Raw genomic sequence first — 18,255 nt, forward strand, 5'->3', positions numbered from 1 at the left:
CAGCCCTAGGAAACCACGAATTGACTTTCTATCTGTCTTTCTATAGATTGCCTATTCTGAACATTCCACATGAAATGGAATCATTGAATATGTGGTCTCTTTGTGACTAGCTTCTTTTCCTTAACCTAATGTCATCAAGGTTCATGCATGTGTAGCATATATCAGTACTTCATTCCTTTTTATTGCTGAATAATATTACATTGTATGACTATATCATATTTTACTTATCCATTCACCAGTTGATGGATTTGGGGATTGTTTCCACTTTTTGACTATTATGAATAATGGTGTTATAAAAATTTGTGAACAAGTTTTTGTGTGGACGTATGTTTTCATTTCTCTTGGGTATACATCTAGGAGTGGAATTTCTGGGTCATATGGTAACTGTGGGCTGTTTTCAAAGAGGCTGCCACATTTTACATTCACACCAGCAGTGCGTGAGGGTTCCGTTTTCTCCACATCCTTTTTCACACTTATTATTGTCTGCCTTTTCAATTATAGCCATCCTAATGGGTATCAAGTGATATTTTCTTGTGGATTCTTAGCCAATTCTTAAAGTCAAATATATGAAAATCATATGACTCATGCTTTGGTACAATAATATCTGATCAATGCTGAGAGTGATGGAGAAGTTAAGCCTCATATTACAGAATCTTCCCTTATTGAATACCTAGTGAACAGAACTTCCCTAGATTTTTTTCTCTTCCCATAATCTCTATTTTGTCTTCTCCTGATTTGCAGTTTTCTGTTTCCAGCAGTTCTCCTGGGTCTATGAGCTCTCCTCCAGCAAGCCCTCTCTATAGATATTACAGCAGAGCGAACAGAGCCATAACAGCCTTTTCTTTTTGCCTTTCCTTTGTCCATCCTTCTTGAGAGATTTTCTCCTGACAGAATTTTACAGCATGTTCCTAAAATAAATCTCCTTCTGGATGTTTATGTACTAAGTCCTCAGGATAGATTATTTCTTGTTCATAACTTTTCATCTGTCACTTCTTGAGCATTTTGTCCCTTCTAGCCTCTCTATTTTCTTCTCCTGAAATGCTAATTTTAGAAATGATGTGCACCTCCTAAATCTAGTCTCCATTGCTGTTAATTTTTATCTTCATCTCTTTGTGTTTTTAAAAATTCTGTCAACTTATTTTTCAGATTTCAAATTCAGCTTTCAGCTGTGTCTATTCTGGTTTTTAGCCTGTTTAATCTTTTATATTCACAATCATATTTAATTCTTATTTTCTGGTTGCTCCTTTTTCATGGCAGAATCTTCTTCTTTTATAGATGGAACATGCTTGTTCATGTATGAGGATGCCAATTAGAATATCTTAAATGTTCCCTTTTATTCCGTAAATTTTCTTTCTTTATGATCCAGAGATGATCGTACATTTTGGTCTTTCTATTTTTATATCATTGATTTTCCGTAGATGTTTGCTTATCATTGGTTGTAAGTACATGTTTATGAATAAAAGACTAAATTGACTGGTATAGGTAGTGGGTTTGTTTCTCCAGAAATGCTTTCTTCTGGATGATATAACTGCCTGTGTCAACAGGTATAGTAATGGGTGTACCAGTAATAGGTGGGCTTTCCTGTAGGGGAGGAGGAAGGCGAGCTCAGGACCCCCCCAAATTGCCAAAATAAGGAAGAGGTTAGATGTATCTGGAGATGGAGTAGTTGACTGTGTTTTACCTCTAGGACATGTCTTTCTTCTTCATCTCTCAATTTCTGGGACTGAAGTTACCGTAAATCATAAATTACCTTAAACTCTAGTCTTTTTCCCTCGCAAGCCCCAGGTCCCCCACAGGTAATCTTCCCAGGCAGATCACCAACTTTGTGTGGACAGTAGTTTTCTGCCTTTAGCTCAAAAGGGAAGCCTTGACTGCCTACTAAGGTGTAATTGGTTGTGGAGTGGTCTGGGCACTGCTGAGTAGCTGCATCTGGTAACCTGAATGCAGCTCTTAAATTAACTGTCTTTTTGGTTGCTTCAGGGCCTACTTTTTGTTCTTTGATGCAGAAGGAGCTCCCTAGGGAGAATTCCTGTTTAACCTCTGATGTCTTAGACTCTGGTTTCTCAGGTTCTCTGATCCCCTGATGACTCTCATTCTTGGTTTGTTTGTTCGTTTGTTATGGTTCCACCCAGTTTTTTAAGTTCTATTTTATTGTCATTTCACATTTAGAGGGAGGGGAGGTGGATGTAACTACTTATTCAGCCATCTTGAATGAGTCAAGTAAACATGTCCATGTGATTTTTCACTTAGAAGCCTCAAACTTAATATATCCTAACCCTGAAATCTCCCTGCCTGTTCTCTCATCTTGCTTTTCTGCTAACCTCAGTTACTGGTAGCAGATGCCCCGTACCATGTCATTACTGCTGCTTCCTCCTGCAAAACCGTACTATCCATTCCTAATCCTGTCGTATCCCCTCAACCTTCCCACTTTCATTTCTTCTTACTCACTCCTTATGTCTGCTTTTAATCCTGGTTTATACTGTTGTTAGTGGTCTCTCTGCTTCCATTCCCCACCCCTCTACCAAGTCCATCCCACCAGGTTACCTTTCCTCCATTGCCTACAGAAAAGTACAGATGCTGAGGCATGACATTGATGAATTGCTCCAAGTGATCCTGGATTAATTTTGTAATATTATCTCCCAGTATATTTTCCTCACACCTTGAGGTCTACCTGCAACTGGATTACTCAACACTTTCCCTCAGTTCTTCGCACTGTCACACTTTTGTACGTATGATTCTCCTAAACTTAGATGCACTTCATCCCTTTTTACTTCTCAAATTTTGCCAACCTGAAGTGATGCTCAGGGAATTCCCTGGCGGTGCAGTGGTTAGGACTCAGCGCTTTCACTGCCATGGGCCCAGATTCAATCCCTAGTCAGGGAACTGAGATTCCACAAGCCGCGAGGGGCCGCCACATAAATGAATGAATGAATGAATGAATAAAATAAATACCGTTTTAAAAAAATAAAGTGTTGCTCAAATCAAATGCTATCTACTCTGGGAAGCCTTTGGAGATTTCTTAGTCACAACTAAACCTCTTATAATTCTGTATTTTGGTAGCTCTTGGGCATTCATTTATTTTGATATTCACCATTTGATTATTCACTAGCAGCTCTGTAAGTCCAAGTAATTTGCGTGTCAGCTGATGCAGGAATTTTTTTATTCCTGCTGCAAAGTAAGTACAGCTGTGCAAGTGATTGATAAAACTAGTGAAAGATAAAAATGCAGTTGACTCATGCTACAAAGATATACACAGGAAGTACATGGATTTTGATGAAATTGTTATTTGAGGGAGGTCTGGGAATTTGTACAAATATTTTTGTTGAAGACTTGGCAGATTCTCACAATTCTTGTTGATATGTCAATCAAGAATGTTAAGGTTCTTGGGCTTCCCTGGTGGCGCAGTGGTTGAGAGTCCGCCTGCCGATGCAGGGGACACGGGTTCGTGCCCCGGTCCGGGAAGATCCCACATGCCGCGGAGCGGCTGGGCCCGTGAGCCATGGCCGCTGAGCCTGCACGTCCGGAGCCTGTGCTCCGCAACGGGAGAGGCCACAGCACTGAGAGGCCCGCGTACCACAAAAAAAACAAACAAACAAACAAAAAAAAGAATGTTAAGGTTCTTATGTACTTTTTGTATTCACATTATGCTTTAGAAATTGTTTGTTCTTACAGTCCTCAACATGGATTGTGAGCTTGTCGAAAGCAGATTTTGTGTGTTCCAGCTGTATTCCTTAATCTCTTATCCTCCTAATCTCTTATCCTCCAAGACAGTCAGCATTATCTTTGTTTCTTTTTTCTCTGGCCCCAGAGCTGAGTAGATCAGAGGGCTCTCTACCTGAGCAAACTGAGGCAGAAAGTGGCTGAGATCATCTCACTCACCTGCATCTGCTGGTGTTTCATTTACGGCTCTGTGAGGAGAAAGCACACAACACCTTACTTTGGTTTCTGACAACGTTGAATAGGTCCTGTATTTCATCCCTATATTGCTGCATTTGTCCCCTGATCAAATGATCACTCTGTTTTTCAGACCTAATTTTTAACTGCCTGTGGTGCATGGGTTAATCCATGAATGATGTAAACAAACATATTTCACCATGTGCCCATGAGTCTGGGTGTGGAGTAGTGTGGTGATGACAGGCAAACCCAAGATATCTGAAAGTCTGGTGTGCATAAATGACACACCAGCTGCCCCAGAGCCAATTTCTGGTCACGTGGCTAATATATCTTATAGTTCTTCCTCCTCATCCCCCACTGTTTGTGTGTCTTAGCTGTCATTAAGGGTGGACTTCGCATTGCAATAAAAAAGATAGCTAGTTGTATTTGAAAAGAAAATCAGCAACATCCAGATTGGTTTCCTATAAAAATATAATAATTCTCTGAGGTCACTTTATTCTTTTTTAAAAATTTCACTCCGAGGGTACAAGAATTAACAACAAACAGTATTCCAACAGAATTCAAGCTTGTCTCACAATCTGTTAATTTTTAAATGAATTGTCCCTCCCATCATGTACCTGTGTCCGTACTCTGTTGAGCCCATAAATTTCATGTTAGTAGCAAAAGATTATTGAGAGCACGAGGTAGTGAATTGAAACTGTTTGCTCAGACATCTTGTTATAAGACGCCCAAGTCAAAATCTTCTGTATTCTTAGGAATTTATAAGAGGGCGTTTGTATGTTTTGTGGAGCTGAAGAAAACCTCAGAAACAGTTGGAAGGAATTTGAGGCCCTGGATTCAGTCTCTACACAAACAATACACCATCTGATGCTGAAATATAAGTGTGGCTTCTGGTGAACAGCATTTCTGCACATTACCCTGTAGTTCATCAAACGAGTGGGACTGCCAGCCTTCTGATGTAGTGGGAAGAGCAGGGACTTTGGGATTCTTCAGATCCAGATTGAAAATTCATACTCCCTTTTAATTTAACTGGCTTCCCTGAGACTCTGTTTTCTCATCAGTAAAATGGAAAAGACTTGCATCATGGGACTTCTGTGAAGATTAAATGCGAATGTATTAAGAAAGCTTCTAACATAGTAAACGCTGGGTGAATAACAGCTGTCATTGGTGGTGGAGTTGGCCCACTGATAGCCAGTTCTCGAATTGACCTCAACTGTGTTTTGTGACTAGGCACCCACAGAAGTGAATCCCTTGTGCAGCTTCCTGTACTTCTTTGTGATCATTGCATTGCCTCCCTGCCCTCACTTAAACAGTGCATTTTTTCATGACATGAATATGTTTTTACTAATTCTGCAACTCTGAAGTAGCACTTCAAAATGCTTTCATTCCAAATCAAAATTATTTGAAGCCTTCCCATGGTAATGCACAAAATCTCTTCTCTAGGAATTAATAACAGCCGCCTTTTCCAAAAAAAACACCAACAACACAAAGGCTGTCCACTTTGCAGAGGTGTTGGAGAGGTTTCATACCAGTATATTCAATGACAGATACTTAGGTTTCCCTACTGTGTGTAAGGGGCTCTGCCAGGCATTACAGGGTACGTAAGGCCCTGTCTTAGAGGAACTGATAGTGGTGAAAGCGTGAAGACATAAAGAGAATTATAACATGAGTCAAAATGTGATAAGTGCCAACAGGTGCGGGGCACTGTGTGTATTGGCGGGGGTGGGAGGCCTGGGGGGGTTGGAGGGAAAGCATTATTTCTGCCCATGGGAAACAAACGAGCTTCAAAGCAGAGATGGAAGATGCCTCTCGGGCCTCCTCTCACCCCGAGTTCCTTTGAAGAGTCAGAACTGAGCCACACAGCTAAAGAGCAGGAGGCCACTGGGCATGCTCCTTGTCTGTGTTCCAGTAGCCTTTGAAGGTGCCTGCGTGGATGGTAGTTTGTTAACGGAGTGGAGAGGAGGGAGCTCGGCGGGCCCGAACTTGCAAGAAGCCGTGTGTTGTTGTACAGAGAATACATTCTCTACCCGTCAGTAAGGTAACGTGGCCAGGCTTGGATGTGACCTTACCTTTTCTTGAGTAAAAGAAAAAAATGTTTTTCATCATTCTAGATTAGAGGCCAAGACTGCCGCACTGTGGATAAAAATAAGACTCAGATCAGAAAACTCCTCAACCATGTGGGAAAGGTTTGCACATCAGAGTGAGGTGTGTGGTGTTTGGAATAATGTGATCTTCCCTTTGTTTCCTGCTTGCCCAGATAAGGGAGTCTCTTGATTCCAGTGGTTTCTGATATTTGCTCACTTTGCAGAGTCAGTTCTACCAAGGTAAAACCTTGTTGCGACATCTGTAAATTCATCCCGAGTTAAAGGGAAAGGAGCAGTAAGAATGGACCTTTAGGGCTTCCCTGGTGGCGCAGTGGTTGAGAGCCCGCCTGCCGATGCAGGGGACATGGGTTCGTGCCCTGGTCTGGGAAGATCCCACATGCCGCGGAGCGGCTGGGCCCGTGAGCCATGGCCGCTGAGCCTGCGCGTCCGCGGCCTGTGCTCTGCAACGGGAGAGGCCACAACAGTGAGAGGCCCGCATACCGCAAAAAAAAAAAAAAAAAGAATGGACCTTAAAACAATCATCTTTATTTTTACCCTAACAGCTGAAAAGGCAGCCTGTGGTTAGAGATGTTACCTATCCTTTGACATCTGAAATAACACATTTTAATCTTTGTTTTCTGGGTTCTTATAGAAGAAATCCATAGAATCCTAAAATATAGAGGCAGATTTCAGTAATTTCGTAAACAGATAAAATATCTATATTTAGTCTGTTTAGTTTCTGTCCTTATATCACTCATTCATCCTTGAGTCTCAGAAAATGACTGTGAGGGCTTAACACCTTCAGGATGAACTCGGATTGGGAAAAGACTTCAGGGGGTGGAAGGGGTGGTGATCCTTGGTTGGCACAGTTTTTCATCCTGAAGGAACTACCAGTGTCTGCCTTTTAGTTCTCTTTCTCCCTTCTGCTGCTTACTTTCGGGGCTTATTTATCACTTCTGTCAGAGGCTGCAGTGGGAAACTGAAAAAAAAGTGAAAATCATATGTATTAATTTTTCGTAGTAGCCCTTGGTTCAAAAGTAGGGGAAGGGAAAGAGGCTGGAGCCGTTGGGTAAAGGAAGATTTTGGAAATTATTTATTAGTGCATTCCTGTCCTCTTCACCACTAATAAGCAAGAAAAAAATCCTACAGAATTTCAAAATCCATATTGGACAAAGGATGATTAACCTTTTAGATAATTCTACTCACCATATTATGAACTCTATGAATATTCTGTATCCCTCCTATTATCATAATAACAAACATTTATTGAGCATTTATCATGGTCAGCCACCATGCTATCCTCTATATGCATCTCTTCATTTAATCCTTGTTCACCTTGATGAGTACTACTGTGACATGTCCCCCTTTTACATGTGGATGCTGAGGCTTACAAAGGCCAACTATCTTGCTAAGGTCATCAGGTAATATACAAACAGTGGAGCGAGAACTCAAAACAAGGCCTGTCTGACCTAGAGTTCCTGCCCTTAACCTCTATCTAGGTTGTCATCCTGAAATAGCAACTGATTTCCCATTATGGGTATGACCCGGTAGTAGAGACCTGGAAGCACTACATGCACAAACCTTCTCTGTGGAGCCTGTAATTCTAAAATGCACAAATTCACCCAAACAATGCAAAATCAAAGATAAATAAGTGACGGGATTAAAGGAAGGACACATTTAATATAATCTTCAAAGATCAGGGTTTAACCCGATCGGGTTGGGGGATTTGTTCGTCATTAGTTCCTTCTCCTTTTTGCGTTCGGGTACCGTGCCTGGCCCTACATCGGCTGGAGTTGAGTTAATTAGAGAAGTGCCATCTACATGTCAGGGGTGGCGCTGGACGTGGAGATGCAAATACTAGCTCTGTAAAGGGGCCTTGGGTTCCCAGGGGAGTGGATGGTGATAATGCAATAACATTGTTCATGCTAAGGTACCAGATATCAAGTCTGATTTTGTATGAAATGTTTCCTCTTCAAATTAGTTTGGGAAATGCTAGTTAAAGTCGAACAAATTTTTTTAATTGTAATATTTCTTAGAGCCTTTAAGATACTAATATGCTTTGTGACTACCCCAGAGGTTTTTAGAATTCGGGAAACACTGGAAGCAATCCCTGTTATTGGGTCACTTTCTTAGGTTACCTTTCTTGTAGCATATCTTATTCCAGGTAAAATTTATGCCTCCTTTAGAAAAACCCTTAGGAGTGGCCTAATATTTTGAATATGGGTCTAATATTTTTAACTTGGCAGTTGGGGGAATAGAGATTTTTTTTTTAACTAAAAGTTCTTTTTATCCCGTCTTAAATCACAAGTTTCACTTGCTGAAAAAAGTGAGATTTTTGTAACAAGAAGAGTTCCAAATGGGGCTTCCCTGGTGGCGCAGTGGTTAAGAATACGCCTGCCAATGCAGGGGACATGGGTTCAAGCCCTGGTCCAGGAAGATCCCACGTGCCACAGAGCAGCTAAGCCTGTGCGCCACTACTGAGCCTGCGCTCTAAAGCCTGTGAGCCACAAGTACTGAGCCCACGTGCCACAACTACTGAAGCCCGTGAGCCTAGAGCCTATGCTCCGCAGCAAAGAGTAGCCCCCACTCACCACAACTAGAGAAAGCTCGTGCACAGCAACGAAGACCCAACGCAGCCAAAAATAAATAAAATATATAAACTTATTTTAAGAAAGAGTTACAAAAGTAATTATTAAGAGACTCACTAGGGGGCTTGAGGTGGGAGCAGCAGGGAGTGTTGAGGACACCTTGCTGCGAAGCCTGCTTCCATCTACTCCCCTCATCACCTTGCCTCCCAGGACCTGAGTGGCTCTGATGGAATGCCCATCTTCCAGAAGTCTCTACCGAATTCACTTTGAGGTGAACATGGGCAGTGTAGATGGTGGCTCTGATGTTTCATCTGTGAAACTAACATAAAAACCTCAAATCATATAAAACCTCTTTCAGTAGTGAGTTGCACTCAACAATCAAAATGATTCAGTTTGGGGCTTCCCTGGTGGTGCAATGGTTGAGAGTCCGCCTGCCGATGCAGGGGACACGGGTTCATGCCCCGGTCAGGGAAGGTCCCACATGCCGCGGAGCGGCTGGGCCCGTGAGCCATGGCCGCTGAGCCTGCGCGTCCGGAGCCTGTGCTCCGCAACGGGAGAGGCCACAACAGTGAGAGGCCCGAGTACAGCAAAAAAAAAAAAAAAAAAAGAAAAAAAGATTTAGTTGAACTATTTAAGGAAGAATTATTAAAAAGAAGTAGCAGCCTGTTACCAAATAGCTGATTCTTCTTCCAGTTCAAATGTGCTATGTAGTTTTTTTTTCTGCTGTGTGTAGTTTGGTTTGGTGAGAGCTACTTTGAGACAGAAGAACAGACCAAATGTGGATTGTTTTAGGGCAGAGGTGATCCTTAAATCACTAGGGTGTTTATAAAAAGTAAAAATGTTTGGGAATTCTTAGGAAGACACATTTTTCAGCAGTATCGGATATATCAGTGAACCAACCACAGCCTAAAGAATGCAGCGCAGGAAAGGAAAGGGCTTGGGAGGGCATTGGGTATTACCTTTATCAACAAACATTTACGGGGGGCAGTCTGTGAAGCAGAGTCTAAGATAGAGTTCTGCCTCATCAGACACACTGATAGGATAAGGGGGTAGACAGATGCCTAAAACTAAATAATAATGCAGTATTATTTAGTATTGCTAAATGTCAAGTGAATTGTATAGATAGTACGAGAGTTCAGGTAGGATGTGGTAGGCAGAATAATGCTCTCCCCTCAGAGATGTCATGTCCTAATCCCTGGCACTTGTGATCATGTTGTATTGCATGGCAAAGAGGAATTAAGGTTCCTCATCAACTGATCTTGATGTAACATTATTTTGGATTATCCCGGCAGCCCCAATGTAATCAATAATAAGGCTTCTCCACAGTGGAAGGGGGAGTCGGAAGAAGAGGTCAGGGTCAGAGATTTAAAGATGCTACATTGTTGGAGGAAGGGGCCATGAGCCCAGGAATGCGGGTGACCTCGAGAAGTTGGAAAAGACAAGGAAACTGATTCTTCCCTAGGACCTCCAAAAGGAATATAGCCATGCACACACCTTGATTTTAGCCTTGTAAGACCTATTTTGACTTCTCACCTCTAGAACTGTAAGATAATAAATACATCTTCGTTGTTTTAAGCCACAGAGGTTAAGGTGATTTGTTATAGCAGCAACAGGAAACTAATACAAGGGTGCTGAAGAGGAAGAAGAGTCAGGGGCAATTTCATGAAGAAGGTGGTTCTTGAGCCAGGCATGAAGGATAATAAGAATAGTCATAACAGGGGAGTTCCCTAGTGGCCTAGTGGTTAGGATTCTGGGCTGTGGCCTGGGTTCAATCCCTGGTCAGGTAACCAGACCCTGCAATCTGTGCGGCATGCCAGAAAAGAAAAAAGAATAGTCGTGGCAGAATTCGAGTTGTAAAACTTATGTTCCAGGTACTGTGCTAAGCTCTTTATACAGTTTAATTCAGTTATCCTCACAAAAACTCTACAAAGATAGTATTCTTCCCCATTTTGTAGATGAGAAAACTGAGGTGTAGAGAGGTTAAGTAACTTGTACAATCACTACTATGCAGTGCTGGGCACTCCACCTAGTTAATAGCTGGCCTGTTAATGCCAGATGGCAGCTGACATTTATTACTATGCACAGGCAGAGTTCTAAGGATGTAACTGTCATTACCTCATGGAGTCCTCTCAGGGTCTGGGGCACATAGTAATTTCTAATTTTTCTGAGGCATGGACTTATCTGGCCAGCAATACGGCTGTATTGGAGGGGAAGAGACAGGAACCAGAAAATTCGATCAAGACACAACCATTCATACAAGTGCTGATCAGAACCTAAAATGCAGGTAAAGGCAGCAGGCATGGGAAGGAGAAAACAAGATTCCAGAGACAGTCTGCTTCTTTGTTGGAACATAACTTCCACATGGAAAAAACTTCCCTTCCCTCTCTAATTCCTCTCCCCCTGTGATTTTAGCCTGCTGCATTTGAACGAGTTGAGGCGCTTTATAATTAGAATTAATGAAAGGCGTCAGTATTGGCAGTGCTGTAGACCAGACGTTTCCACTTATCCACAGAAGCGTGGGCAGCGCTCATGTAAATACACCTCACTTCTCTCATGCAACCGTCACTCACAGATGTTGTCTTTCATTCCTTGGACCAAGAGAGTAGTAACTTTCTTGCTTAAGTTCAACAACAACAGATACATATGTATTGAAAACCTACCATTTAAAAGAGCAATATACTAGTCACTGTGGGAGTCTCAAAAGTGGCTAAAAATCAGTCTGGAAACACACCTGAATGAGGGTGGTGAAATGGAATTAGAAAGAGGAGGTGAGGGACTTCCCTGGTGGCGCAGTGGTTGAGAAGCCTGCCAGTGCAGGGGACACAGGTTCGAGCCCTGGTCCAGGAAGATTCCACATGCCGCTGAGCAACTAAGCCCACGAGCCACAACTACTGAGCCTGCAGGCCACAACTACTGAGCCCATGCGCCACAACTGCTGAAGCCCGCACACTCTAGGGCCTGTGTGCCGCAACTACTGAGCCTGTGTGCCACAACTACTGAAGCCTGTGCGCCCTAGAGCCCACGTGCCACAACTACTGAGCCCACGCGCCGCAACTACTGAAGCCTGCACACTCTAGGGCCCATGTGCTGCAAATACTGAGCCTGTGTGCCACAACTACTGAAGCCCACATGCCCTAGAGCCCACGTGCCACAACTACTGAGCCCATGAGCCGCAACTACTGAAGCCCGCACACTCTAGGGCCCATGTGCTGCAACTACTGAGCCCGTGTGCCACAACTGCTGAAGCCTGCGCACCCTAGAGCCCATGTGCCACAACTACTGAGCCCACGTGCCGCGGCTACCGAAGCCCACACACTTTAAGGCCTGTGCTCCACAACAAGAGAGGCCACCACAATGAGAGACCTGCACGCTGGAACGAAGAGTAGCCCCTGCTCACCACAACTAGAGAAAGCACAAGCGCAGCAACAAGGACCCAACACAGCCAAAAAAAAAGAAAGAAAAAAGAGGAGGTGAATAGGTATTAGTTGGTGTCAGTAATTTCTAGAACGAATGCTGGATTTTTTTCAAGTAGGTGTATTTGCCATTTTCTCAGCCTACATATAAGAACCATTTAAAGATTTTAGGAAAACCTCTGAAACTCTCATCTGAGATATATAAAATTCCATTCACGTTCTATTTGAGTAGAACCAGTTTTGCTATCTTTTTTAAAGAGTCATTAAAGTAGGATTTGTGAACCCTGCGTAGATACCCTGTCTTCTAATGGAGGGATTCATCGTTTTATTTATTCTGCTTATCATAAGTAAAGAGGCGATAATACCGTAGGTGCAAGGAATTCTTCAGAATGTGTGTATCTTTCAGTGAATACTGACTGGCATTGACCATTTTTTTAAAAAACATAAACTATTCATACGTACTCCCAAGCCGGAGTATGTAAGTAATGCTTTGGAGTCTGATCCAGAATCCCTTCACAGATAATGGTCAGTCATTCTAAAGAGACATGTTAGTATTCCAATATGAGGTACAAGACAGATTCCCACTCTGTGTATTTTCATTCCCATGGACTGTCTTCCCACTAATTTCAAAGAATGATTTCGGACCTTTTGTTGCCGACTTGAGCAAGTAGTGTAAGTCCCTACCCAATGGGGTTTGATTTTTCTCTCCAGTTAGGTGATCAGAGCCAAATCCTCAAAGCCTGAATGTCTAACAGTAGATTCTAATAAGCTCTGAGTTGGCCATTCTTCTTAATCGAAGCAAAAGATGACATTTGCATTTTTGTCATCTTCATTTCAAAGTGTTTGTCATATTATTAGATTCAGGATCACCCTGAATAATTAGCATCACTAGAATCTGTCTAGCCATTCCCAAAAAGCTGTCCCTGCCAGAATAAGGGCCTGTTTCTACAATGGTGGTATACCACCTAAATATATGGACATTGGAATCATCATGTATGTCAGATTGCTTAGAACCAGGAGTCATCGTGGCAGGAAAATTTGGGTAATCTGGAGTTCTCACACAGACCCATGGAAACTTCCCAGCCCTCTCCTGATTCTTGGTCCCCTTGATGTGCACGTTGCCTCCTTTCCATGTCCTCACAACATTTACACACACCCAGGCTTCAGCACCCTTTGCACCAGTTCTGGCTACTTTCTGCCTTTGCTCTTCTTGCAGGGTGTTCTTCCATTTCCTCAATTAGCTTTATCAACTAGGAGACGTGGATGAATGGGGACAGGGAATGCAAGGTTTCTCGCTCTCCCTCTCTCTGTCTCTCCATTGGCGTGTGTGTGTGTGGGGGTGTGTGTGTGACATACACCTACGAAACCAACACACTTTCACACAGCCACCCAGCCATGCTGACCTTCACATTGAGAGTGTACCGCCCATCTTTGAGTGACCTAAAGATCATCACGCTCTACTCGGCGGGCCCCCAGAGTTAGTGCATTATCCACAGCAAATGTGCACCATTTGGCAACTAAATTTTAGAGTTAGGGCATTCTTATCTTTAATAACTCTTTTCTTTGTGGAAATGGTGAGACTTTGGGCTAGTAAGTTATTTGTGTGATTTCTAAGTATATAAAAGTTTGGGAAGCCTTTGCAAGTATATTCTAATTATTTAAAAATTAGAAACTCTGAAAAAAATTGGGGGGAGTGTGCCAAAGAGTATTTAATTAGAAATAAATAGAAACCATATGCTTAAAGCACTGTATGTAGTCAGGATGAAATTTCTATGTTTGCTACAGATCTGTTCTCATTTTTCGTAAGGGGATTTTAATCCAAGTGTTTTATTATTGTTGGCAAGATCCAGATCCCAAATCTGCCCTCAGTGCTTTGTTTTGTTCAGTCTTAGCTTTTGGATCAAAATAACCACTTACTATTTTGCCAGAAATTCAGTGTTACCGCTAATGTATCTCTTGACAATTGCACAATAGCCTCGGCTATCATGAAAATTACTTTGCTTAAAATAAGTATATAAAAATATGTGTAGACACAGAGGTACACAACATACAGACACTACATATTTATATGTTTTCAAGCTAAAAGATGGCTTATGGCAAAATGTGAAGTACAATTATTTGTACACTTTAAGAAAAAAGATCAAGCCAAGAACATGTATTTTAATTTGTTTTCCATTGCCAAGAGCTAGGGGCTGGGGAATATTGTGAATAATGGATAATTTACCCTTACCCTGAAATTATCAAATATATGGGTCTTAGGAGTAATTGTGTATGCATATTTACATAGAAATGTAACACATGTAACACTAAGAGTGAATTTGGGAGGAAGTGTTTAAAATGTCCTCCAACAGATTATCAAGTTATTGTCTCAGATTTTAATTACTTCTCAATAGGGAAGTACAGTGGGGAGATATTTGTATTTTCTTAGAGCAGAAAGTATTAAAGTGACTGTAGAATTTCCTGTTTTAACCAGGAAAGAAGGAGAACCACGAGCCATTCACTTCCTGAATGGCCACATTCCAGCTGTGCAGACTGATCATAACACATCTGCCAATCAGAACAGGCCCTGGAGGGGAGCCCTCAGATGCTGGGTCTTGTTTACATGCATTGTGACTCTGTTTCTCCCCTCCTCCTGGGTGTTGTACGACTAGGAAGATTTGTAGGGGAATTCGCTATTACATGCCTAAAAAAACTGAACGAAACTGGGACCACAGCCACAGCAAATGGTGTTACGGGCAGACTTTTAGCTCATCCTTAGCCGCAGGTAAGTCTTGTTGCTGTGTTATGAGGATAGCTGATCTACATCTAGGTGATGTGCACTGTATTCCTGACTTTAAATTTTTAGTACTCAACAAGTGAAAAACTCTATTTTTATTTAAGGGAGGGGTAAACCAAGTTAAATTAAAACAAAAGTTTTAAAAGCAGCAGTAGCACTCAGTGTGTAGAGAAATTGGAACCAGAAGCATGTTAACCTTGTGCCTTTTGAAGAGCATTATATCTTAACAAACATGTTTTATTGTGACTTCCTACTTGTTAGTGTTTCAGAGTACAGTGTCTTCCTGTGTGCTAACTCCTTGTTTAAAACGACAGTTCTTGTTTATTATGAACCCATTCAGAAAGAATTTATATTTAACTATGTAAATCTGATTCCTTTTCTTCCATAAATCTCTCTAGAAGTTTTAGAGAATGTCTTCGTTGCCTTTATGCTGCTCCATCAGCAGTAAAATTAAGGAAGAAGAAAAAAGAGAATTCTTGTCTAATCTTTGTTTCGCCATTAAATTATATCATGTTAGTGTTAATTCAGAAGATACTTTAGAGAACTGTATTTGGATAACATTGCATAGGATTTTTAAAAGTCATCGTGTAGGATTTAATTGTGGCTTACCCACTGCTTTCTTTTTTTTTTTTTTTTTTTGTGGTACGCGGGCCTCTCACGGTCGTGGCCTCTCCCGTTGCGGAGCGCAGGCTCAGCGGCCATGGCTCACGGACCCAGCCGCTCTGTGGTATGTGGGATCCTCCCGGACCGGGGCACGAACCCGTGTCCCCTATATCGGCAGGCGGACTCCCAACCACTGTGCCACCAGGGAAGCCCCTTACCCACTGCTTTCTGTTGTTAGTTTTTTCATAACACTGAGATCTTTTTACTTCATTTATTTATTTTTAAGCATGCACTGAAGAAAAAATAATTACTCAGAGTCAAAAAAAAGACATCCTGTGGGTTTCGTGGCTCTTTCTCTTGTATATAATAGTCTTCAGGCTGATTGTGACAACCAAACAAAGTCTCCAGGCATTGCCAGATGTCCCCTTGGGGAGGAGGAGCAAAGTGGACACTGGTTGAGAACCACTGCCTTGTGGCACATTAGACCTAATTATCTGTGAAACATGGAAATCCAACTTCTGAAAAGTTCTGGGTGGTAGAGAGTTAAGGAAGAGGCTCTACTGGTCTCTGGGTATTTGCAGATGTAGCTGACTGCTCATTTTTTCCCCCTCCCCATCCTGTTAGAAGCTTTTGCCAACCATGATTCATGGAATGATTTTTTTGAGCTGAGTAATTTGTGGCTTTTCAGTTTCCTTACTTTCTTTCCTTAGCTAAATTTGTTTCGGTTGTAGCAAAGTGTTTAAAACAGCAAAGATCTTTGAAAATGAAACAATACATGTAATGATATATTTTCTAAGTAGATGATTTTAACAAACTGTAAAACCCTTACACGCCTGTCCTTCTTTGTATCCTTCGTACCTCCTCTGTCAGACAAATCCTTTCAACTCTGAAGAAGAGCCTTACAAGGGGAAGACACAGCAACCTTTGAACAGTCCTTTGTGAAATCTAAGGGTACGGCAGCTGGGATGTAAGAATTTCTTTTCCAGGACGTCTAAAGAGCATTTTAAAGTGTAACTGTCTTCTTTCTTTACAGATCGAAACGAACGAAATAAACCAGAGCATCGTTCTTCAAGGTATGAATTTATGGTATTTACTAGCTCTGTATAAAGCTTCTCATTTGGAAAATATTGTTTGGAGGGAGTGCAAGTGTCTCTTTTAGAAATACTGTATACCTGAATCCTCTGTAGCACTTAAGCTTCACAAGGGAAATACTGTTCATTCTCTGAACAAAAATTCTTTATAAAATTATTGACTACCTGGAAGACATGTTTTATTTTGAGAATTCCTGTCAGTGACAGGTATATCTTTGCAAAAAATTATTTTATCCCTGCTTCTTTCCTTTTGTGGTTTACTTTCCTCCTTGTTCTTTAATTGGTATTTTTATAAATATGTACTGCTTTTTTCCTAATTATAAAACTAACATGGGCTCATTGTAGAAATTTTTTAATTATTTTTTAAAATATAAAGCATTAAAAAAAAACAGCATGTCTTTCATCAACTAGAAATGGCTGGCTACTGCTAAAAATTTGATGTAATTCTTTCTAGATTTTATCAGTATATATGTATTCCAGCTGAATTCTTTAAGTTCTTGTTAGATAGTTTCAGATGGCTGGGAAGGTTCTATTACTTCAGCCTCTTTCTCATGCTGTCTGAGAGTATGTCTCACAAGACCTTCACCAGCACTGAAGAGTATTTTTTTAAATCCTTGTCAAACTTATATGTGGAAAATTGTCTAACTTCCACTCCTAGGCAAGAATGACAGACCTGTATTCGATTTTTTAACCCAGTTCTGTGCAGGATTGTAATTTTTTAAATACTATTTTCACCTTATTCCACATTCCATCACTTTTTCTTTGCATTTTATATTGTGGGAATTGATAAAAATGGTAATAATACATTCACTGGGTTGAGTGGCCTGGTAAACAAATCCTGATGCTTTTTCAAGGTGTCAAACTCTAGAATGCATTGACCTCAGATGAATAAAAATACAAAATCTATGAAAACTCTATTAGTTAGAACAGCAATACATTTTGCAGAGATTGTCAATCAGAATAAGTTAGTGAGACCTAATCTGGGAGGAAAATGTAAATGAGTATTTGGGATATAAGGCTGATTTTTTTTTTCAGTTGTAATTCACATACATTTAAATTTACTCTTTTTGCTGTTTGATTCTGTGCGTTTTGACAAACACATACAGTTATATAACCACAACCACATTCATAGAAATATGTGTAAGAGTGATTTTTTAATACTTAAAAAAATAATAGAAGGGACTTCCCTGGCGGTCCAGTGGTTAAGACTTTGCCTTCCATTGCAGGGGGTGTGGGTTCAATCCCTGGTCGGGGAGCTAAGATTCCCACATGCCTCGCAACCAAAAAACCAAAACATATGACAGAAGCAATATTGTAACAGATTCAATAAAGACTTTAAAATGTCCAATTCAAAAAATTATTTAAAAAAAATAAATAATAGAAAAAAAGACAGGGACTTACTTCCCTGGCGGTCCAGTGGTTAAGACTCTATGCTTCCAATGAAGGGGGTGCGGGTTTGATCCCAGGTCGGGGAAGTAAGATCCCACATGCTTCGCGGCCAAAAAACCAAGATGTAAAACAGAAGCAATATCGTAACAAATTCAATAAAGACTTTAAAAATGGTCACATCAAAAAAAAATCTTTAAAAAAAAGAAAAAGAGACAAGGTAAGAGGACTTTGACAGCGTGCTTGACTGACATAAAGTTGGAAGGGTAAAAAATAATTAGGATGATAAAATCAGGATGCATAAGACCCTTGACATACCAAAAGTTTAACTGAATTAAGCAATATGTGTTTTCATTGGAACAAACGTAAATCCTTACACCTAAGGCTGAGGATCAGTGGAGCATGAGGAGATAGGGGAGA

At 41.2% G+C, this 18,255-nt stretch overlaps 1 protein-coding gene across 6 annotated transcripts in view; it reads left to right on the forward strand.

The window, feature by feature from the left end:
- The window catches only part of SH3D19 (SH3 domain containing 19), a 181,550-nt gene that overhangs the window by 63,620 nt on the left and 99,675 nt on the right, over positions 1 to 18,255 (forward strand). For 5 of the 6 annotated variants that reach the window (XM_082838663.1, XM_082838666.1, XM_082838665.1 and 2 more), the window contains exon 2: positions 16,392 to 16,431. In XM_082838663.1, coding sequence (XP_082694789.1) covers positions 16,392 to 16,431 — 40 coding nt within the window. Of the gene's footprint in view, positions 1 to 16,391; positions 16,432 to 18,255 lie in introns of those variants that run through there. The other variant, XM_082838671.1, reaches the window with a different exon arrangement.

The sequence above is a fragment of the Leucopleurus acutus genome (assembly GCF_964270905.1).
Source record: "Leucopleurus acutus genome assembly, chromosome: 4".
In the NCBI taxonomy this organism is placed as follows: Eukaryota; Metazoa; Chordata; class Mammalia; order Artiodactyla; family Delphinidae; genus Leucopleurus; species Leucopleurus acutus.